Here is a 24,291-nt window from a genome sequence, read left to right on the forward strand (position 1 = left end):
GGCCTGGCTGGAAGGGCTGAGTCATCTCAGCCGCTCGAATCAAGAGTCCCAAAATGGAAACCGGGCATGTTCAGCCCTGTTGGGCCCAACGGAGAGCCTTGGCCACGGACGCCGAGCAGAGGCAGAGGACGAGGCCCAGAGGGGAGGGAGACAAGCGGGGGAGAAAAACGGGAAATGGGGATTTGAGTCAGGGTGGGGTTTTTCTTTTTGGCTGTGGTTCAAAGACACTTTGGGGAGAAATGAGTCAAAAGAATCGTGCATTAGCCAAAGCAAGAGATTCGGGGGGGGGTTTGGTAATTTGCCACTTCGTGGAGAGACGGAGGATGTGAGCCATTGAAAAGAAATGTCAGGATGCGACTTGGGGAAGTTTTTTAAAAAAAATATTTTCCCCACAGAGGGGAAAATACTTGAATATCAGAACAAGATTTGTGGGTGTGTGTGTGGGGGGATTTACACACCTCTGTCTCAGAGATTTAGGGGGAAAGTACAAAGCGGGGAATTGAGGCGTCCTTCCAGGAAAGACACTGCTCGGGGAAACACACACACACACAACCCCAAGGTGTGAAAACGCAGAGATTGGGGGGGGGGGGCAGATTCCTTTCCTCGGTCCTCTCTGCACACCCACCTCAGCGTGCAGGGGGCAAACGCGGCGTCGGCTCCCGCTGGCAAACCCGGCTGCAAAGCAAAGAGGCCCCCGTATGGTGGGGTTTCCACCCCACTGTTCGGAAGCCTCTGTCAAACCGCAGCCCGCTGGGGCAGGAAGCGGCGAGCGACCACAACCAGGTGGAAATAAACCAATTAAAAAAAAAAATCTTAATTTCTGCGCCTAAGTGCCCGGGCCGGCTGCGTTCCTTTCCTCTCCGTCTGGGGCGCTGGAGCGCCGTCTCTGACTCCGTCACCTGCACAAGGATGGGTCACAACTGTACATCTCTCACGCGCGCACACACCCAGACCTCGAGAGACTCGCTGTTCACCTCAGTGGGAATCTTCACCTTTGCAGGAACAATTCTTTGGAGCCCCGGGGCGTGAAGGAACGGCAGCTCCCTCGTTGCCTTCAAATGGAGGGGGGGCTTTTGCTTTGCAAGAACGGATAACAGAGATTTTGCATTCTTTTCTCGTACTGAAATGAAACGAACACACATCCCCACAGGCTAAGTTTGGTCTGGATCCACTGAGAAACAGTGCAACTTTCGTTATCCCCGCGGCTGGGAGATAAGGCGGAGAGGGGACGTGTCTTCGTGGGAGCCACCAGGGCCGAGAGCCACGCTCCGGAGCTCAGGATCTGCTCTGGCTGATTCAGTTGGAGAAATCTGGGCCGGCTTCCAAACTCGGGGGGGTTCCCTGTGCCCCCCCTCCAACCCATCAAGAGAGGCCATGGGGTTTAGCAGTTAGAGCTTTGGACCAAGGCGAAGCCACACCTACAGCCTGGGGAACCTCTCGCCAAGGGCTTTTTTTTAACGTTTAATTGGAGTCCCAACCCAGTAACTGTTCCCGATTTTGGAACAGGAAGGTTCCTAAAACAAAAGCCAACGGTCTGCTTCCCAGGAGAGCAGGAGCCCCTCGTCCCCAGCTTGTCCCGCCTTGCAGGGGTGTGTGGTGAAGATAAAACAGCACCACTCTCCCAAGACAGCCCTTCGTCCTAAGACCAACGTGGGATGAAAACGCCGTTCGTACGGCGTGGGGGGAAAAGGTTGCCGTACCGATTCATAAAACTTCAGCAATGTTGGGAAGTTTGAAAGAGAGGGCAGGCGGCTGGGTTGTGGATGATAGAGGTTATCACAATGGAGACGTGCTGATGGCAGGACAGACGGAAAAAGGAACTTCTCCATCTGGCCCTACATCACTTTGGACGGAGGAGAAGGAAGCCCCGCCCGGCACCCCCAGAACGGTTTTCTTTCTCCAGGGAGCACACAAGCCCCCCCCCCGATTCTTCTGAGAAGGCACAGGGGGCTCCAGGACCCGCCCTTTGTCCCCAAACCGAGGTGGGTCAGGGACACCCTTCCCGTCCTGGCCCCACCCTCCCCGAGGCGGGGAGCCACAGAAGCGCTGGACCCCGGCCAAAACCTCCCTGGAGATGAATCGCTCTTTATGTCCTCTGCGGTCGGAGGAGAGCGAGTGGGGATCAGCAGATCGGATCATGTGCCACTTCGGGAGGGGTGGGTTCGGGACTTTGGACTCTGTGCGTGCATGCCCTCCTACCCCCCCCGGAGAGAGCCACCCATTTCCTCGCAACCTCCACGCCCTTGCCAAACAGGGCCACCCCCGTTCGCTCGGGAAGCCCACCCTCTGCACGGCTGCCTGCCTGAACGACCACGTTTCGGGCCCCTGGCTCCCGCCCACGCTTCAGCCGGCCACGTTCTGGGAACACCCCCCCCCCGCGGGTGGACAGGATGCAGTTCAGGATATCCTGCAAGGGATTTCCTGCCCTGCAGGAGTGTCCGCGTGCGACACGCAGAGGCCTGGGCGGCCACCGGGCACCTCCTTGCCCAAAGGGGCCCCCGTGCCCACCTGCAGAACCCATTTGAATATCCAAATCGACACCTGGGGAGAATTAACGAAACGGGGCAGAATTTCACTACCAATCACAAGTTTTGCACGGGGAAATGGGGTGGATCATGTCCCGGGGAGGGCCGGCCATTTCCAAGACCAGACCCTGTTAACCCATAAGCAACGCTGGTGGGGCCACAGACTGGATTTGCCTTTGAAATGGCTGGGTTTTATGCTCAGAATGAGGCACAGGCTCAATCATCATCCCTCAGTGCTACTTTTGAAAGGCAACTTTCTTGCACTCGTGTTGCTCCAAAAAGTAACTAGTTATACGTAACAACATGCCTTGCGAGGTGTATTGAGTTACCGGGAATTGATGTGTTTACTGAAAACGTTTTCGCCCTGCCTTTCTTCTGAAAAAAGACCCAAGGCAGTGTGTATCATTAAAAATGGCAATGTTAAGAAAAGCTACAAACAGCCAGTATCCAAATCCTGGAAAAGATCAAACAGGTGCCAAAGTAAAAAAACATAAGCAACACGACCAAGTGATACAAGGCAGGAGACTCTGATTTAAAAACCCCACTCAGGGAGGCAGGCAGGCAAGGCAGCCACGGAGGGGAAAGCTCGTCCAAAGAGGCCAGTCTTCCTTTGCCTGCACGCAGAAGGACGGCCAAGAGGGGGACAGGCTGGGCTCCTTCCTCCAGTGGGAGGGAGTTCCACCGTCTTGGGTCTCCACCAAAAGCACCTGGGAAGGTGATGGGACTGAGGGAAAGGCCTCTCCTGTGCCCAGAAACGGATCGACAGCCCCCGGAGCAGCTGTCACAGGGAGGTTCGGCAAGATCCCGGTGACCAGCCCCCGTTGGCAATCTCATGGCTGCTGCCTTCCGGACTCGTGGACGGATTCAGGCCCTGCCTTTGACCCACAAGCTGGCTGGGTAGACTTGTTCTCTCCAGAAGCCTTTCTCCCAACAAAAATAAAGGGTTCGGTCTGCCCATCCATCATGCACACGAGTGGGGGGGGTGAGGGGAAGAAGCTTAACAGGATCCGCACCCCGGCCAGCAGCTGAGTCAGTCCACCTGGCTCCAGCCCCCCCCAAACAAGGGAAACGGTCAAGGCCGCCTCCCGTTTGCGCACATCGGACGCAAATCCCCCCCCCCAGCAAAACGAGGCTTGTGTTATTATGGCTCCAAGTGTTGGAGAGACCCAAACAAACCCCCAGGGTGTATTTTTACAGGGCCAAGACGAACGAAGGCTGGCCGGTTGTGCCCGGTGAGCGTGGAGACGGCTGGGGCCTGTTTCGTCTGCAGAGAGCGAGTGAGCGAGCGAGCGAGAGACGGGGGGGGGGAAGGAGGCCCCGATGGAAAACTGAGCCGAGGAGGAGGAAATGAGTCACCCGTCTTTCCCAGGGAGGGCCTGGCAGCGGCGGGATCGATCCACGTGGCACTGGGCACGAGAGAAAGGCGGCTGGGGTGGGGTAGGCCGCTGTGTGGGGCTCAAAACACCCACCGGCCAGAAAGAGGGACTCCAGTCCTGGTGGACCACGTTGGCCTGCGGTTTCCTAGACAGCCACGACGGCTGAATCCAGCCTCCATGTTCAGCTGCAGTCTACCCCCCCCCCCCGAACGCCAGGCACGGAAGGATGGTCTGGAGAGCAGCCCGTCACGTGAAAGGCAGCCGTTAAGAGACAGGGGTGGGACGTCTCATGAACAAGCCACAAAACCTGCTTCGGGAGGGGGGGCCCTTCAAGGAGTCCCTGTCCCTCAAAGCTGTCCTGCCTCCCAGGGTTGTCATTCGGAAGATCAAGTGGGAAGGAAGGGAAGCAAGCGGCAGACAGACCCCTCAAAGGAAATATGGGATACTAGTATTACTATTATTAATAATAATTATTATTATTAATTAAAACAGTTGACTATATTATTTAATTAAATAATATGTAATTATTAATTTTTACATATGGTGTGGGGGACCATGGAAACGCTTGCCCTACGGCTTGGAAACGGAGATGAGCACCGCGCCCTAGAGTCAGACACGACTGGACTCAATGTCAAGGGGAACCTTTACCTTTACCAGTAATTAAAATTGGATCAAGGCAAACTTTACGGCCTGTTTAAAGCATGCAAGATTGCTCATAAACGGTGATGATGATCTTAAGCCTGCAAGATATGAGAGAGGCCAGCTATTAAAAAAAAGTAAACCCATCAGGACTGAAACAGCTGCCCTGGTTTGGTAGATAAAGCTTCAGATCCACCCACGGCACGCAGGAATCGCACACCGTTTTGGACGACCTGAAGGATTCGTCAAGAAACGGTCTTTGGAACACGCTTTTCTGGACGGCAGCTGGCTTCTCCCCGAGGACCTGGGCTAGGAAAACTCCCGAGGAATTAAAAAATGTTTAGTCTTCAAGGGATCACTAGACTCTTCCGGGTTCCGAGCAAGCGCCCTCTTGGAGATGAATGTCGAAAAGGAAGGCGCCCTTCCTTCCGCGCCGTCCTTGGTCTGCTTCCACTTGGAAAGGTTACTTTCGGGTGCCCGACCAGGGGAGGTGTTGTTTCTTTTTACTCCCCTGGTGCAGCGCCAAAGAGGCCGGAGGGCCGTTCTAGACAAAACTACGCCACTCGGGCGCTGAGCCACTGGCAGGAGAGAGCCAGCTCAACGCCTCGGCCTGTATGCAAAAGAGCTGCTCCCTCGAACGGCATGCAGTGGCGGGGGCCCCCCGATCATCTTTCCAGCCGTGGCCTGCCTAGCTTGGCTCACCGAACGGGGCTGGGGGGGGCGAAGCAGGCCACCCAGAGCAGACGAGAGCCTTTCCCCCGCCCTTCCCGGCTTTCCTTGCTGCAATTTCTTCTCCAAAAGCTGCTGTTCTTCTCAAAGAACCACAAGCTTTGAGGCTTGGGGAGCGCAGGACGGACGGGGAGTGAACAAGGACTCCCCTGCACGGACGGCACATTTAATTTTTCCTCACTGAAAAGGTCAAGAAACTGCACCAGGTTCCTTTTTAAAAAATCAACTGTTTTGCTTCTCAGAGTAAAATAAGCCGGAGAGTTTTAAAAGCAGCCCAGAACTCCTTTCTCTGCCTTTACGTGGGAAAAAACAAAAATATTATCTCTCGGGAAGTGGTTTCGTGGCTTAGGTCCCCAAGCCTCAGTTTTCCCCCCATCTGTAAAATCAACCCCATGGTCTCTTGTGCTGTTCAGCAATGCTGAAATGCCCGGGCTTTTAAGAAAAGCAGAATCAAGCCCTTTAGGGTGGAAATGAAACAAGAGGGAGTGGGATTTCAAAAGGAAGGACGGTGGTCCGAAGCGGTGGGACATGAAACCCCAATTTCAAAGCTGCGGGGCTGCACAGAACTCAAAACAGCAAGCTCACTTCCTTTAAAGGGAGCCCAAATTTTAAAATGGAGTGGAAAAGTTAATCTCATTGCCATCAAACAGCCTCATCCTGTCGTGATTCTGCCCTTTTTTTTTCAGATTAACGCAAAATCTGACTTTTCTAATGAAAGAAGGGAAACGCCGTGTAATCATCTTGTTCTTGATATTTCCTAGCTAACAGGAAATCTGATTTTCAAAAGAGGAAAGCGCAGAAAGGCCGGTCAAGTGCCAAAGATATTCGCCGTCTTTCTGCTTCCTTCTCAAGGTGCCCCACTTTGATCAGTATGTGATGCGCCTAATAGGATGGCGGAACTGCCTGCCACTAGAACATTTCTATGTTTTATCAAAAACATAGTACAGTATTCTTCTCATCAATAGGAGCTCAATGTTGCTCTCAGGGCAACAATTTTAAAAATATGTATATTAGTGCAGAAGTGCTGGCCTGAAAGCATATTCTAGTTTAAAAATGGGTTTTTACAAAGAAATTCCAGTGCCTTTCTACTGACGTCACTGGAATCGCTGATGCGTTTCAGATATTCGCTCGAACAGGCTGCAATTTTTAACAAGACGTTTCTGCTGTAATTGACTGACAGCACATGTTTGCTTTAAAAAGCGTTTAAGCCCAAGTTCTCCCCCCCACACTCCAAAAAGCAGAGTACAAAGCAGTTGTTTGGGTGATTTAGACATTCTATGCGCCTGGGCCGTGCTCGAGACAGAAGTACAGCGTGTCCCTCCGAAGCGAAGCATGCCAAGTTTACACCAGATAATGCAACAGCTGGAGAACACAAGTGTGGCGCTCGGTTCAGAAGCCGCCACACAAGACAGCTGGGGGGGGGGGCTCACGTTCAAGTAACCGTGCCGGCCGGTGGATGATGGGAAGTGCCATCCAAAACAGCAAATTCTCCAAAGATGATGGATTTGGACACTGAACGCTAGAGGCGCAGCCCAACATCACCAAGAACTTTTTTTTTTAAAGAGGAAAGGAGAATTCTCCCCCCCCCGGCCACCCATGCATCGCAAGTTCCAAACTTTAAAACAAAACAAAACAAAAACACAAGTTACAATTTGAGCTTAATTCTTAAGCACAGGGAAACATGAAACACTGGACCAGACGCAAAACCTTTGCTAGGTGGTTTGAATCCACAGAAGTTGGAACATGGGCTTATTGGAAAAATTGCCAGAAACATAAAGGAGAGGTGAATTTAATGAAATTGGGGCGTCCTTTTAATTTGCATATGCAAGACAGGGAGGGACAGGCATCCCTTCGATCCTGGACAGACCCTTTGCAGAAGGACACGGGCGTACAAGTACTGGTCGAGGCCACACGCAAACAAGAAGACTTAGCATTCTTAGATAACAACATCAAAGCAAACAACAAACAACAAGCCACTTTGGCAGCGCCGAACTTTCTGCAAAAAGCATTCTTTAACGTCATCCCTGATAAACTGAAAGAACCACTACCATGACCACGGTTGTAAAAAAAACGGCTGAGGTTTATTGCTTATAACCTGTGATTTTATACTTTAGTAAAACTTTAAAGAAAGCTCTCTCTCTCTCTCTCTCTCTCTCTAAAAAACAAAGAAACTTTAAATCTCAGCTTTTTCCAGGAATTCTGCCCTTTCTCCTACCACTGCAAAAACAACACTACAAAGGTCTTCAGTTTGTCCTGCTAACCATCATCTCCAGCATCTGTTCCTCGGGGGGGGGGTAGCCTGCCTCTGCATCTGGAGGTTCTGCTTATAAGGAACTGCCCACTAAATAAGGTGGGGAGAATCTCTGGATCCTGCCTTCATTCCTCCTGCACAACTTTTCTACTCATCAGAAACCCATCCTGTCTACTTATCTCTAATCTTTGGCATTTTCTCTCTCTCTCTCTCTGCCAACAGGCAAACGACTCCTATTTTGCTTTCAGATGCAGGAAAAGGCCATTATAATAACCGCCGTTCCTGCTGACATGATCTGTTTGGAAAAAAGAGGCGAGAATTTCCAAGGGCCGACTGAATCTGCACACCAAAGACATTTGGGTGGTTTTTTTTTTTAACCAGGAAAATCCACGAAAGAAGCTCAGCCAGTCGCTGGCAAAGGAACCGTTCGGTTTTGGATTGGCTCGTTCAAAACTAGCAAGGGAAACAAGAGTCGGTTCCTGTGGGATTGAGGGAGGGAGGGAGGCTGGCCTCTTCTTGCAAGCACCACAAGGGGAAAATTCAGTTAGAATGGAAAAAAACAATTTTCTTTCCCACTCCATTAAAGCAAAAAATAAAAATACAAATCATGCCCGTGTGGGATTAAAAAACAACAACCCTGCAAAAGACAAAGCTAAAGGAAGCCCCAGAGTGGGTGGGATGAGGAATGGCTCCGTGGGAAGAGGAGTGACACTTCACTATAAGTAGAACCTCTACCTTCAGAGGCAGTCTACCCCCAAGTCCCAGAGGCCAGCGACTGTGGACAGGATATTTATTTGTTTGTTTATTTTATTTATACCCCACCTATCTGGTCATTGCGACCACTCTAGGCGGCTGATAAACCTTTAGGCGCCGCTTTGCAAAATGGAAAACTCTCCAAGAGGCCCATAGCTGGCACGGAAGACGGGGAGCCCCCCCCCAACCGCCATTTCCCGAAACGTGCCACTGGCAAAGAACGAGCTGTTCCGAGCGTGGTTTTGGATCCGGGCAAAAGACGGCAGGAGGATCTCATTAAAACGGGAACACGGCCCCACCCTGCTTCTGGAGGAAGAGGCCGAGGAGGGGTGTTCGGCCTCATCTGCCCCCATAGCGGGTACCCTTGCTTCCCTCTCCGGCGGTCCTGCTCCCTGGGGGGGGGAAACTGATCTGCAAGGGAGAGGCTCTTGTTTCCTGCTCACGGCCCCCACCAAACGGTGGTCCTGGCCTGGCCTCCGGGAAATCACTTTTCTTCTAAAACACCCAACCTGCTCAGGGCAAAGGCTGGGAAAGGCACACAGAGGCAGCCGGCTGCTTTCTGGCCCACGTGCTGCTACGGGGATCGCCAATGTTCGCCGTGGTCTGAGTTGGCTAAGACTGATGGGTGTTGTAGTTCAGCAACAAATGGAGAGCTCCCACCTCAAGTCAGTGTTCACAAGGGGACGGGGGGCAGAAACAGCTGTGTGATGTACAGAAAAGAATTGCTAAAAAGACCCTAACTTTTTTTTTTTTTGCTAAAATAATAATAATAAAAAAGGAAGCAGCTTCAGGAGGACATGTCCCATGGAGCTGAACAATTTAGGAAGGGGTGGGCTACATCACCCTTTCCCTCCTGTTTTTAAAACTCCCTGTTTCAAGATGGTGCATCCCCTTATCCATCTTATTTATTGATTTACTTATTTTACTTCTTCTCTTGCCGTTTCTGCTCTCGCCGGCCATCAGTGCCAGCTTCAGGGCAATATATGCCTCTGGAATTCCCACTACGGAGGGAAAGCCTGAGAAAACGGCAAAGACCTGCTTTGGCTCCATTCAGACGTTATCAGGGCTGCTTCTCCCTGAGCAGGAACTTAGAAATGGAGAAAAAAACCTAAAATGAAATAAGACAAAAGCTGCGTTTGTGCAAAGCTTGCCGAACAAGGCGTGGCCGCTGGGTTGCCGGAATGAGCCGGATCCATTGCAAAACCAAACATTTTGCATTTAAAAGAGAAAACACACATACGCACCTTGCTGCTTTTAAGGAGGACGGGAAGATGCATGCTTGTCAGTTGAACATATAATATTTTGGGTTAATTGTGAGGCTTTGCACAGCTTCCAGATTTGAAGGAAGATGGGTTTTTTTAAAAATGTTTCCTTGCTGAGTTTAACCATTTTCCAACTGAATTGGTTCCTTACTGGTTCCTCTTATTTGTTTTGTGCTGATTATGATGTTAAATAAACACTGGCCAGGGTAAAAAGGCAATCTGACAGTAAAAAACGGGGGCTGGAGATGGGAGAGAGGGTTTGCCCCAGGCTGGCATCTCTTCACTCCCAACAAGTGGCAAGTTTTTGCCCTTTGGGGACGACTCAGAGTCCTTCCCAAAATCCTTACACCCGTTTTGAGAAGAAACCAGCAAAGGCCAGGGTCCAGGCCCTTTGTGGCCCTCCGACTCTTCCCAGACTACAGTTCCCATCAGTCCTGGCCAGCACAGCCAAGGGTGGAGCGGGCAACCCGACTACAGTGGCCAAGACACAGATCACAGTCGAAGGTAAATGCACATTGCCACTGCATGCAACCGCTCTCCCTCTCAGCACGCAAATCTTCCCTGCGCTGCAATCTCCCTGCTGACCCATTTCAGAACAAAACCAGGCTGATTTGCAAAGGTGGGTTAAGGCCAGCTCTGGTTAGAATAAAGAGAGCGTCTTTCCCTCTCGGCTTCTAAATGCAAAATCTGCATCTCACCGAAGGGAGCCTTCCCCCCCCCCCCCCCGAGACTCAGAATGGGAGCAAAGAAAATGCAGAAGACAACTTTATCAAGTGGCGGCTTTGAGGGGTTCCCCAGGCTGAACATACACCTTCAGAGCATGAAGCGCAGGCGTGTCAGCTGGCGGGCTAAACCAAAACCACCCCAGTGGCCCCATTATTGCAAGCAAAATTATGACCACAAGAGCTTTGGCGGACACACAACCCACTGCCCCCCCAGTGCACAAAACAAACAAAACGACAGAAAAGAGCCATCCCATAAAAGCAGAGAAAGAGATGAACAGAGCGCTGGTGCACTGTGCCCCCCCCATCCGGCTCTCTCTGTATTCTTCCAGGAAGCCAGCTATGTCATGGGGGGGGGGGGAGATAACTGTACCATCCAAACAAATGTTATGTACAAAGACATGGTTTTGTTAGAGGTGCCCATTTGGAGGCTCCGATCGCTCAACGCAAGGTTGGGGTTTTTTTTAAAGTGCATCTTGCCCAGGAAGGTTTACACCCAGAAGGCACAGCAGAGGGCAGAGGGTGCCCCTGTGCCATGTGGTGCCCCCCCCCGGTCTCTGAACACTGAACGGGCTATTGGAGAGAGAAAAAAACCCGTCACTTTGAAGCTTGCACCTGGGGAAGGCAGAAGCGTGGGCTGCCACGGAGCCATCATCAGGACTGAAACAAAGCCCCACCCGCCAGAGCGAAGGGCGCTGGCTCCCCGGTGAGTCACGATCCGGGCGAGCCCTTCCTTTGGAGACCGGCAGGCCTCTGGTTCCCAGAATCCCAGGGCCCAATCCGCGCTTTCCCCGGACACGCCCTCCACCGTCCCTGGGCCCGTTCAAAGGGTGCCGGGAGCAGAGTCACCCGCTGGGCCCACGTGAGCGGATGCGGAGGGAAAGCGTTGCCCGTTGGTGCCAGCGCAAGACTTGGCACTCGGGTCTGCCAGCAACAGAGGAAAGGGCAGAGGCCTGGGACGGCCCACCCGCTAATCATTTCCCAACCCCTTTTAGTTTTTCGCCGGGGGTGTCTTGGAATGCCAAGGCCGAGAGCTTCATCGCTTTCCCTCTACTTGGCAACAAGGGCAAAATAGATGAAGAGCCCGTTGTTGTGTTTCTTCCAACAATGCCCCCCTTCCTACACAACAGCACCCCTCAAATGGCTGCTTTGCACATTCCTGCTGATGCAGAAAGTGGCTTCCTCCGCCCCCCCCCCTCTTCGTGCATCTGTGTTTTGGCACAGCATTTCTAAGCTGGAACCCAGTAAGGGAAGCCCAACATGCACCAAGGAAATCAGACGTTGAATTCCACGGTCTGGGTTGGCACCGTCAGTCTTCGCTGGCACCAGTCCCGTGGCTTCTCCTGGCCTGACTCCCCTGGAAATCCTACAGCCCCAGGCTCAAGGGACGGGCGAACCATGCCGAGCGGGCGCCCGGCCACCAAACCCCTGCACGGCCCGGTGGCCAAGAGAACCAGCCAATCTGCGTGGAGGGGAGGTGCCCACAACCAGCTTTGCAAACAAAGCCACAAAAAGTCACTCGCCCACAGCTTTTGAGGAACAGCGTCCACCTCCAACACCAGCCGTGTCTGATCATTGACAGCTTGAGAAGAACAGCCAGGCTCGCTTAGATATCAAAAAGGGTTTCGGTTTGCTCTCGAGCGACAGGAAAGAACATTCTCACCCAAAGAAGGGGCTTCTTTACGGAGAAGTACAAATTATCTATTTGTTATGTTTATATTCCATCTTTCCTACACGTAATGGCGCACGACAGTCAGGAAAGATCCGACAAGTGAACAGGAAGGAGGTGGGCAACCCTAAGCCGCTCGGTCCGGGAGGGCAAAGCCTGAGAAAAGAGATCGGTGTGGTTCAGACAACCACGTCCCTCTGCTTCCTTCGAGGCATAACGCGTTGTTCTTCCCTATTTGCAAACAAGGCACTTGCTCAGAGCCCGGGAGTAGGCGGCTATAGCTGCACGCCCCAGATAACAGCCCGCCTGGACCGCCAGGCTGTCCCTGAGCACCCCCGATAGCCGGCGGCTGTTTCCGCCCAGCATCCTCCGAACGCAAGAGGGCATTTACAGACTCACCCGGGGGTTACCCTGCTTCTTCCGAAGGGGAACAGCACGTAGGCAAGGCCTGGGAGTCGGGGGCCGAGAACCGGCATGGCGGTTCAAAGGTTGAGCTGCGTGATGGGAAATGTAGGGTATGAATTGCACCCGCCCGCTCGGAGACCTTGGGGATGGCACCCTCTCTCTCCCTCTCTCTCTCTGGCCTACGTGCAGGGCTGTCGCGATGGAGCAGAGCCTTTATAGATCTCAAATCTTCCCATCTCAGCTTTCTCAGTGCTTACGATCGTCTGAGGCGGCCCTTCTCTTGGTCCCACTGCCAGCACAGACACGGCTGACAGGGACACGAGAGAGGGTCTTCTCTGTGGTAGCTTCCCAAGTTAGGGGATGCTCCCCCTTGGGAGATCTAGCTGCCCCCCTTCTCCCTTTTATCCTTCCGTGGACAGCGGGTGACCCACCTTTCCAGGCAGTAAATGTTTACTTACTTTTCATTATTCCACTGTAGTATTTTAATCAGCGCACTGTACAGTTTAATCTTTTTTTAAAAAAATGCTTAGCTTATTATGATTTTGTTTCTATTCCTTTTAATATTGTGAGCCGCCTTGGGTCCTCTTATCGGGAGAAAGGCAGCCTAATAATAAAACAAACAAAATAAGGAATAATAAACGGACCCCTATTGACTGAGAGGGCCACGCTCCAGTGCCTGTTTGCTGTTTCAGGTTTTCCGTCAGAACAGGAAAGAAGGTGTGGAAATAAAAACAAGATGCCTTCCAGAGCCAGAGAATTAGTCTTCCTTCTGAGAGGAGAATCCTGATTTCAAAGGGGGAAAGGATTGTTACAGAATAGCTGGTGATACTTCCTCGCCCATTTTGCTTTGATCCTCGCCAAGCACCACATATTTTTTGAAAAATGCTAAGGAGGACAAAGGAGCCCGCTCTCGCTCCGCCTACAACTCCTCATGCAACTTCGGCCAGAAACATCAAGGAGTAATTATTGTGGGTTGGTTGTTTCTTTTTTTCCTCTCTCCGGCTGACTCATGTCTCTGTTTATCGGCTCACAACACTGGCGGCCTCTCCTGGCAACCGGGATTTTGCCAGGGCTGGCGCACGAGGGAGGGGGAAGGTGTAGTTTCAATGGGAGGTGCAGACGGCCGCCACGCGTGGGAAGGGTGGCTGCACCTGAGAAGGTTTGCAATGCCAGCACACAGCCAGGCAACAGGCGGATGGAAGGCTGCGAATGGAGCAAAAAGCGCCAGCAGAGACACAACGGCGTTCCCGGTATTTCCAAAACATCAGCACACAACTCCCAGGAGCTGCTACTATACGTAAAAGGGCACCCCTGAGCAAGCGTGCAAAGTTTTAGACCACTGTTTCCAAACTGCCACGGTGAGGATCATGAGGACTAGAAACACTAGCCAATTCCTAAGGCCCAACGGAGGTCTTCTAGGCACCAGCTGCGTCGTAATGATACGATAGCAACTGCAGTCATCATCTGCACCAACCGCTATTCAATTATAGTCTAAAGCAGGCTTGTCCAACCTGTGGCCCGAGGGCCGCATGCGGCCCAGGTCAGCTCATTCCAAAGTTCCAGTTATACTGCCGGTACTTGCGGCCAGAATGCGGCTGGGGCACATCACAATGGTGTGGGGGGGGGAGAGAGGGAAGGAACGAGTGGGAGGGGAGGGGAGAGGGGGGCTGTGTGACTGCATTGTGCCGTCCCTGTCTGTAGGTGGACCCCCTTCCGGCCCCATAAAGCCACCGGAGTCGAAGCTGGCAGCCTCTGCTGTCTGAGATCGCAGCTTCCGGTAAGCTCGCTTGGAGTGGGGCTGTGGAGGATGGCTAGGGCTGCCCGCCCCATGCGGCCCAAACCAAATGTATGTGTGGCCCAAACCAAATTTTCATCTTCTAATGTGGCCCAGGGAAGGTGAAAGGTTGGACACCCCTGGTCTAAAGTCTGCAGTTCATCTTTGGGTATCACGTTTCCAGAGCACAGGTACCCTCACCTGGGTGTGGAAGGAAGGAGGGGGAAAAAAAAAAACTACCCACGAGGATCACGCCACTGCCTTCAAAAACACAAAGTCAGCCCTATTCCTGGTATCGGCAAACATAACGTCCACGAGAACCCAACAAAAATATAATCCTTTTCCCACAACCGACTCAAACACCAAACTTTGGAGAACTGGAATACGAGTTGATCCTTGTTCAGAGGACGGCTAGTGCAGGATTAAGGAAGAGACCCTGCTCGCCTGGGGTGATCCAGAATTGACTCCAGGTGACCAGGCAAGATTTAAAAACAACAACACATGGTTCTTTGAGACAGGAAAGTCCTTAAAATAAATAGCAATGGGCAACCAAGTCAGTAAAAACAATTGTGAGTTCATTGATCTGCAAACCATTGGTTACTAGTTCCCATGAAAGTAAAAGTTTTCCAGCCTTCGCTCGCAGAGTGCGTTTCTCCTACTTTTGAGTCATCTCCGTAATCCTTATAAAAGAGGCAAACCATCCGCACATACGCCATGCAGGTGAGGGATGAAGCGAAAGCCATAGCTACAATCTGAAACACCGCTGTAATTAAACCTCGCTAAAATAAAATATGTGGGGATTCACACATTTCGTCTGCAAGGCCACCCAGAGTCTGTGGCTGAGAAAGACTCAAACCGGCAACTTTGCAAAAAGCTGACTGCTCCAGAGGTAATCTGAGGACAGGAAAATGTCTGGGTTGCTATTTTATTAAATTACGCCCACTAGCATTCATAAAATGGATTTCCCCCCTCATTGTGCTCAAGACTGTATTTTATCCAGCTCTCTGACTTCCCTCACCCTATGCTGGTGCCGATCCACCTGTGTTGACTTCCAGAAGCCTTGCGCCCATTTAAGACTCTGGCAAAGCTCTCTGGAAATGCCCAAAATCTAAATGCAGACGGCTTGCATTGCTGTGATCGAGGCAGCAAGTGCCGAGGTATTTAAAGGCAGACCGGGAACAGGACATGCGGGTTAAATATAAAACTCTGAGCTGCCTGCAAAGGGATCTGCAAAATGCATTATTTCTGGGCGAGTGGTTCTGCCATCCGGAATACTACGGGGTAGCAGAAGCCGAGAGTTTACAGAAGAGGGCCGGCAACTTCAAAGATGTTTCTCTCCTTCAAGAGATGCAAAATCCTTCCTGCTGAACCTCCAGGGGCCAAAGAACATGACCTGGCCAGAAAGGGAACCTCTCCTTAAAAGGTCCACCATCCCTAAACGTGGAAGCTTCACCGATAGTTTCTTAAATTTGTTTCTTAAACTCCGAGCTTGTGTGGGTCGCTAAGGGCCAACCGAGATCCCATAACCTCCTCTGAAATAAGAGGAAAGCAGCCATGTTTCCTGACCGGGAGGCCTGAAAACTGCAGTGAGGCCCAAAACCCGCAAGGATGCCCAGTGGCTACCGGGAGCAGAAAATGGCCACCAGAGAGAGGAGGTGGGAAACAGCCCGTCACAGAGCAGGTGGGTGTTGGAGAGATTGCAAGCACTCCAAAGAAAAAAGGACCCCATTCATCGGAACGTCGGGTTGAGACATTTCTGACGTACGCCCTGCTCCGAATGCATGGAGTAGGTGCCACGAAAACGTGGCAGAAAGGACCACTGGAGGGGGGGGAGATTTCCCGGGTGTGGAGTTTCTACTCCTTCCTCGTGACCACCCCGGATCTCTACCACGAAAATGCCACCAACGCAGCCGCAACTAAGCCCAGGGTGTTTTCCTCTGCCCGGCCCGGTTGATTTATTCCAGTTGCAAAACCCACAGGATTCCTCCCAACCCATCCGACACAGAGCGGAAGGGAGCTAAACCAGAAAAGGGGCAGGCGGTGGCGAGAGGCTGGAACGGAGGAAGACAAAGACGGGGAGGGCCAAGGGAGATCTGAACGGGGCGGGGGGGGGCAGGGAGAGGAGAGGAGTTCCACGTGGCCCATTTGGGAAGGGGGCCAGATCTCCACCCAAAAAAGAAAGCCGCAAACGGAAGTCTCTCTAGTCTGGACAAGGTGACAGCCAGAGTCTCTTGGTGTCCTTATGGGACGGTGCAATGACAAGCCTCTGGAGTAGACAAAGACTCTCTTGCTTGCTGAGGAACCTAGTTTAATCCGGCGAACTACCCAGGCATATTAGTTTTGATATCCCTTTAAAGGCCCTGGATATGTCCCAAATAATCTTGGGGGTTGTAGTTTGCTAAGGGAGGCTTTATTTGGGAGACAGCGGGGGGGGGGGGGAGAGAAAGAGTTCTCTAATCCCATAGCCTTCCCTTCAGCAAACTGCAAATATCAGAATCCCAAAGGAAGGAGGAGCCACCGCCTTAAAATGGGATCTGGCAGCTGTCCTTGGGGATAGAGACGCTTGGACTTCCATTCCCATAATTCTCTCCCGGTTTGGGGGGGGGGATTCTGGATGTCAGAGTGCAAACGCACAAAACTTGGACCATCAGGAAAGCCCAAACAACCCCTGGAAGCGAAGGGTACTAACCAGATGGGTCGGCACGCTTCTCCTCTCCCACTGGAGCAAAACTCAGAGCTAAACCCTAAATAATCGGGATATTTACCCCACAACCAGTGCTTGAGGTGCCCCGAGTCCCCCACAGGAGGTCTGTGGAGGGTGCATTTTTCCCAGCTTCCCCCCCCCCCAAAAAAATCCAAGAAGCCAAAGGGGGAAAGAAAGCACCCAGGAAGGGCCAGGAACTTTGTGAGACCCTGGAGTGTCACACGTGACGCATCCTGCACAAATTGTCTTGTGTGCTTTCCAGCAGCCCCTGGAACGGGAGATGGCTTAGGGCCCTCCAAAAAAAAAGAGGGGCCACCACGTTTTCTGGCACGGCAGAAAGTCTGGCCGACTGAGCCACCATTCGGGCTGCGGCGCCCCCCCCATCCCACCCCCACAACCGAGGCCAGGAGGGGGGTCCCAGACCAGCAGCTCCGGGCAGCTGTCCGCCACCGAAAATAGCTTTTCTTCCCTGCTCGGAAGGGGCCTCTGCCTCCAGAGGTGGGAGGAGGCGCTTCCCTTCCCCACCTCTGCTTTTGCACCCCTTGGGGGCCCAGAGTTGGAGCAGGGAAACAGTTGGGCCCCCCCTAGCCTACAACGCCCAGAAGCCTCCTCCTCCTCCTCCTTCTCCTGGAGAATTCTGGGAGTGGTAGTTCTTCCCCCCCCCATCCAAACCAAGGGCCGGTCCCAGCATTTCCCTGCCTCCGCTGGGCAAGTGGCCAAGCCCTGCCGGGCGCCTTCATTCCTGGGAGTGCCAAGGGCGTCCCAGGCCCGGCGGGGGGGAGGAGGGAGAGACCGCTAGGCAAGACCACCAGCCGGGAAAGAAAGAGGGGGGGTGTCCCACGCACGGCTGGTCAGTCGGCCGGCCGCCCAACGGGCCCCCTCCCTCTTGGGGGGACGAGGCTGCCCTTTCCCACCGGCCCGGGCCCCGGCTCCGCCCTGGCGTTCCCTGAAGGCCTCGATCCCAGAGGTGGGATCCCCCCACACGCGGGGTCTCCTCTAGTCGGCCAGCCGGCCAGCACCCAAAGGTCCTCGCTCACCTGGCCTTGAGCTCCTTGTGCTCCTCGCGGACTTTGCTGAGCTCCAGCTGGAGGCGGGCGCGCTCCTTGGCCACCGAGTCGAGGGTCTTGCGGGCGTCGGCCAGCTCGGCCTCGTAGGCGGCCTTGATGCCGGTCACCTCGCGGCTCACCTCCTCCTCGGACTCGGTGATGCGGAGGCGCAGGCCGGCGTTCTCCGACTCCAGCGAGCGCACCTTGTCGATGTAGACGGCCAGGCGGTCGTTGAGCTCCTGCAGCTCCTCCTTCTCCTGCAGCCGGGTGATCCGCGCCGGCGAGAGCGGCGTCGTCGAGGAGGAGGAGGCGGCCCCGCTCCGGGTGCTCCGCTTCCCTTGAACCCCCGGGGTCTCCATCCTGCTGGACCGGCCGAGCGAGCGAGCGAGCAGGCGAGCGCTGGACGCGGCTTCCCAAAGGCGCGCCGACGAGAGCAGCCCAAGCGATGCGCTCCGATCCCTCGCCCGAGCGCTCTGAGTCACCGGCGGGCGGCGGCGGGCGCGGAAATAGCGCGGGGGGCGGGGACTCGGACGCCCTCCGGCCCCGCCCCTCCCGGACCGGGCCCCGCCCACGCCTGGCACGCCCGCCCCGCAGAGCCGGCCGCCGCCGGCGACACGCGCTGCGTCCTCAAGAGCGCACGGAGCGCGGGGACGGAGGGAGGGAGGCTTCCAGGCGGCGCCGGCGCGCCAGGGCTTGGAGAAGGGATTTGTTTTTAATGGGACTACAACTCCCAGCATGCACCCCCGAGGGGAGGGAACGTTTTGGCTGGAGTTTTAAGTTTTGTTTTTTTTTAAAGGAGATGGAATAGAAGTCCCGGCCTATGTTGGTTTGTCTACAAAGTTACAGCTTGGAGAGGATTTTTTTTTTTATTCGGGACGATTTTTTAAATTTTCTTTTATTTTTACACCCCGCCTTTCGCCTTAAAAAGTGCGCAAGCCGGCTGACAGCACCATGAAAAGACCATATGTGAAGTTAACCACAGTACCTATACAAATCCGAACATGGCTCAGAACGAATGCTGCGATGAAATACAGTAAAATACAGGAAATATGATGGCATATTGATCTCTCCTCCTATGTCAGATTTGTCCAAGAAAGCTCACATTAAAAAACATAACAGTCTTTAAGGTCCCCCCAAGGTTCTGTCTTTTAAAAAAAAAATCTTCTAAATTTCTTATGTTGTTTTTACTTCCAAGGCACAGACGAATATGGCTACAAATTGTAGAATTTGTTCTTAATTGTCTTGTGAATTTTTCTGTTTATGGTGTGTGTGTGTGTGTGTGTGTGTGTGTGTGTGTATTGTTTTTAAGTGTGGCTGGTAGCCATATTAAATTCCGGGTATGGTTTACATACCTGGCCAGTAAATAAATAAATAATAATAATAATAATAAATAATACCTCGTCTACAAGATGACGGTATATGAGCCACAGTGGGTGGTTCCCCCCCCCTTTGGTGTGCCTTTGGAGGAAAAAAAATATTCTACGACTGAGGTGAACGGGTTGGAATAAAAAATAAGGATTAAGAATTGTATGAATAAATACAGTAAGTATAATTGAATCGCTGTGGATATGAAGAATTCCAATCGAAACAGCCATAAGATGCATCTTTAAAGTTCATTTTGAGAAATATTTAGATGTGGTGCGTTGTGTCTTTCTTCTTTCCTATTTATTTATTTATTTATTTATTTATTTATTTATTTATTTATTTATTTATTTATTTGATTTATATCCTGCCCATCTGGTATATCATACCACTCTATATATAAAGAGCTACACGCCCTGAGATTTTTCTCCCACCAGGAGACCTTGGAAAACGCAACAATTTCTTCAGATCAAGATGAAAGTTTGAAAACTGGCAAATCTGTCAATACATTTTTTTAAAAAATTACATATATAAAGAAATAAAATTTATTCAAAATGGCCTCAATGAAAAAGGTAATTGATGTGGACAGCCTCGCTGGGGATCATCCCTCTGAACGTGTTCATTTAAAAAAATAACAACTTTCCAGCGTTCTTGTTTCATGGCTAAGTCCGCTCAGAGCCAAGCGCATGGACACCCAGACCCCTGCCCGTGTGCAGAGATCTGAAGCCCACCAGAGAACTCTTGATTTCCTGCTGCCTTGGCAGACTGGGCCGATTAAACTTCCTGCTCACAAGGAAACCAAACAGGCCTCCCCAAACTTAATTTAAAAAATGAAGGGTGAGAGGAGAAAAAAAAACCCACAGCTGGTTTCCCAGCAGCCGAGGAGTGACTCACTCGGTCGGCATGGCAACACATGCGCACACCCGCACACACACACAGGAGAGAGACAAACACACAAGGCCTTTTATGAACAAGTAACCTAATATCTCCCAGTCACGGCAGGAATGAGTCACTGGCTGTCCGGGAGCTGCTGAAACGTCTCCCCCTGCGTTTCATGTGGGCTCCGCCACTTTCCAAAGTTGGGCGGATCCTGCCTTGCAAATATGGGGCGAGTTGGTTGGTTTGTGCATTTATTTGTTTGTTTGGTTGTTTGGAATCCTTTGAATCTGGGCAGCCCTGCCTTGTGACGGATATTTGGGAAGCAGCAGCCTCTTCTTTGGACCCTGGGCAAAATCAACGGCAGAACGAACAGCCACATGGTTGCTGTTACGTGACGTCAGAATGTCCTGTCCTCAAAAGCTATACTCGGCTCTTATAGACCCGATCCTGTGGCTTCCTTTAGGAATCCAGTCCATCTTGCATTGGGGTCTTCCTCTTTTCCTGCTGCCTTCCGCTTTTCCCAGCATTATCGTCTTTTCCTGAGACGATCTTGCCTTCTCACGAGGTGCTCAAAGTAGGACAGGCTGAATTTCATTAGGCTGGATTAGCTCCGGGACCAACTGGTTTGTCTTTCTGGCTGTTCAGGGTATCAGCAAAGCTCTCCTCCAGCCCCACCTTTCAAACAAATCCGTGTTTTTCCCTGTCAACTTTCTTCGCTGTCTAGCTTTCACACCCATACATGGTGATTGGAAATGCAAGAGTGCAGATGATCATGCTCTCCTTTCCTTTCACTCTATGGCCATCTTTGCAGTCCTTTAAATAAGACAGACCTTTATATATACCCATATTTTTCGCTCCATAAGACGCACCTTTACATAAGACGCACCAATTTTTTAGGAGAAGAAAACAGGAAAATATAATCTGTTTTCTTCACTCCATAAGACGCACAGACTTTCCACCCCCCTGTTTTGTGGGAAAAAAGTGAGTCTTATGGTGCGAAAAATACGGTATATATTCACAGAGATGTCTCGGGGGATCAGGCCACCCATTTTGCATCCTTCTCTGCTTCCCCACACATTTGGGGCAAAACACGGATGATCTCAGTCCTGGGAAGGCCGCTGATTTGTTCTCAGAGGAGATCCACCCAAATATATGTCTCTAAACTCATAATGCAAGGCTGGGATTTCTTCACCGTGAAAACGATCCACACGTAACAGTGAATGGGCACGCTTTTGAAAGAAGAAAAAACAGCCGAAACAGCCAGGACCTCATGGGTGAGATGATGACCATCAGGGTGGATCCACGCAAGAGCAGGAACGCATGCAGGCCAAAGGGTTGAAGGATCCCCACCTGAGAACCAGGTTCTGTCATTGCTATTTTCCCTTTAAAGAATACGCCATCAAGCTTCTTCCAAAAGTCTGGCAACAGTCTGGAGAAGCTATTCACCTCCAGAATTCCTGTCTTTAACAGCCCCTGTGCAGTTCTTCCAAACTCAAATCTGTGGGTCCCCTTATTGGGTCAATCCTTCACACCTTAGGTCTTCCTCTGTCCCTGCTGCCTTCCACTTTTCCCAATATATAACTGTCTTTCCCTATAAGTCTTGTGCGGCCAAAACACGATCATCAGAGTTTTGTCTTTTCTGCTTCTACAGGACGTACAGGCCGAAAACTCTTCTCCTCTGAGCCAGGCCAGATCTGGGGAAAATAACTTTCTGGACGACAAGACTCCAGAATGCCCCACAAGACCAGCCAAAGTGAAGGGAGCGCTGAAGCTCGTCTGAAGGCTGGTGCTTCCCCATGGCGGACACACTCTCAGACTCCTCGGGCTGCTCAAACAGGTCCGGAAGGCTTTGGAAACCCAGAGAAAACCAGTCCAGCCTGTTTGAGGCCTGTGGCAAACACCACATGCTTCAGTCCCACTTTCGAAATGCCATCAACTCTCTGGAAGAATGTGTCGGTGTCCTCCTCCTCCTCCTCCTCCTCCACAGATGCCAGGCAAAGAAGGTGGTGAAATTTCAGACCAGGAGAGCAAACAAAAATTACGCCTGCTGCATTTCTGTGAAGCTGCAGAAACTCCTCCTTGACACGGAAATAAAATCCAGGGGCAATCCTAGGACAACTGGCCATGAGCAAACAACCCACAAACCAGGGCTTTGAACGCCCTTGGGAAGCAGCAAAACGTTTAAATGACCAGGGAAAACCCTTGTCCTCAGATGGCGGACGGCCTCGTGTCACCTCTGTGGCAGCACAAAGGATCCGGAGTCCTGTGGCACCCTGAACCCTAACCCATTTTACGGGGCAGAAGAGGATGATGGGGATCCTTGCCAGTAGTGGAAGGCAGAGGATGAAAGAGAGGCAGAGAAGGGCGTGGGCCTCATGAATGTGACTCAGTCAACGGCACAAGGGTGGAACTCTGCCAGGGTTGTTAAACTCACACAAAGGCCGGAATGTGTGTGTGTGTGTTGTTTTTTTACTATGGCATAAATGACCCACTCTAGGGGAGATTAGACCCCCACGTCAAAGTCCCTCTACAAAGAACGTCAAGAAAAGGAGGAGATGGTGGCCACGCCACGGATGGAGGGGCATAACCTCTTTCCTGGATTCCTCTTCAAAAATAAAATTCCCCTTCCCAAGCAGGAGCTTTAATAAAGGAGGGGGGGAACGTGCAGAACAGAGGTAACTCTCTTCCCAGCGCTTCTAGTGAAGAGGCAATCCTGGGGAAATTATTTCAGAAAAGGGCGGGTAGCCATGTAAGTCGGTAGCAGCAAAACAACAACCTTAAAGGAATCCTCATCATCATCTTGGAAGAGAAGAGCAGGGAGGGACCCTGTGGAGCATGCAAGGCAGCCCGGGGGTGGTGGTGGTGGTAGATTCGAACCCCCAACCTGTAGCTCCTCAGCCAGAGACCTCGGCCACTACGGAATGCCCATTTTCATGCAACAGACCCTTTCCTGGGTTGCAGAACATCTGAACGGGTCGCACGGCGGGTTACATGACGACGCGCCTACCTGGCTGGACGGAAGGGAAACGTGAGCAGTGAGTGGTTCCCTACCTGGCCGGGGGGGGGGGGAGGAACCCAGCCGTGCTTGGACTGCCCTTCCTGGAAGCCTCCCTTCAGCACCAGCTGTGCTGGCCGGGGGGGGGAGAGGGAGGTTCTGGGGGCGGCAGTCCAAGAACTTTGGGGTTACGCAAGGTCGGGAACACAACGTTAGAGAAGAGAAAGGCAGACAGTAAGAAAGAAAAAACGCTGATTTATCTTCACTTTGAGAAACCATTGCTGGGAGGTTACAAAAATGTCCTCGCCTAGAGAACGGGGAGGAAGTGTCTCTGTCCAATCCAAAGCTCAAGCATCCGCCTGCCCGCTTTTAGGGAATGCCCTGCGCATCACAACTTTTGGCACAGGCGCTGGGTGCCCCTTGACCTGCCAGGGCTCCGACTCAAAGAAGTGGCGGCTCGGTTGTGCAGGGGGAGGCTTAGAATTCCCTGCAGGCACCTGAGGAGGGCCCGAGCGTTCCCGAGCAGAGAAAAGCATTGCTCTCAAAGTACAAATCTCAGGATGGTGGGACTTCTCCTGCGTCTTGGCAGAGGCTTCCGTCGGTGCCCCGGCCCCTGTTCCCGGGAACTCTCGGGAGGCTCCAGCGCGTAAATCACAGAACAGCCGCAGGGGGGGAGCCTTGCCCGTTCCTGCCAGCAGGAATGCCTCCCTGGCGAAGGTGGAAAAGTTGGCGCTGGCAAGGGGGTTGGTGGTGGGTCCCCCTGCCTTCACCCTCTTGCAAGTAGGGACGCATCCTGCGAAGGGTTTTCTGCACCTGGGGTTGGGCGGCTCTTGGCACCAAACCCATTTTGGATGCCTCGTGGCTCTCAGCTCAAGAAAAACCCAGGCGGGGGGGGGGGGGCTGGGGTTTGGTTGCCGTGGTTGGCCCCGACCGGGAACGGTGGCAGACGGACACGGAGCCTCTTTCAATCGAGGGCCACGTTTCATCACAGAGAAGATCTCGGAGCCCCGTTCAAAGGAAGAAAGGAATCCTGGCAGCAGCTTTTGAGGTTCTGAGAATGTGCGGGAGGATCCTGAATGCAAGTCAGGATCTCTCCCTCTCACTCACTAACGATGGTGTCTCGGGGAAGAGAGCGTGGCCCTCGGAGGAACCAGCGTCCTCTCACCTCGACTGGACCGAGGACAGTAGAATCAGCCAAAT

At 52.4% G+C, this 24,291-nt stretch overlaps 1 protein-coding gene across 4 annotated transcripts in view; it reads right to left on the reverse strand.

Annotated features, from left to right (window-relative positions):
- Positions 1 to 24,291, reverse strand: part of LMNA (lamin A/C) — a 67,150-nt gene that overhangs the window by 21,288 nt on the left and 21,571 nt on the right. The window contains exon 1 of one of the 4 annotated variants that reach the window (XM_020815245.3): positions 17,847 to 18,343. The exons of the other annotated variants lie outside the window; for them this stretch is intronic. Within the exon in view, the coding sequence (XP_020670904.3) occupies positions 17,847 to 18,214 (368 nt within the window). The 5' untranslated portion in view covers positions 18,215 to 18,343. Of the gene's footprint in view, positions 1 to 17,846; positions 18,344 to 24,291 lie in introns of those variants that run through there. 4 annotated transcript variants of the gene reach the window in all.

This window comes from Pogona vitticeps, chromosome 15 (genome assembly GCF_051106095.1).
Source record: "Pogona vitticeps strain Pit_001003342236 chromosome 15, PviZW2.1, whole genome shotgun sequence".
NCBI classification, from domain to species: Eukaryota; Metazoa; Chordata; class Lepidosauria; order Squamata; family Agamidae; genus Pogona; species Pogona vitticeps.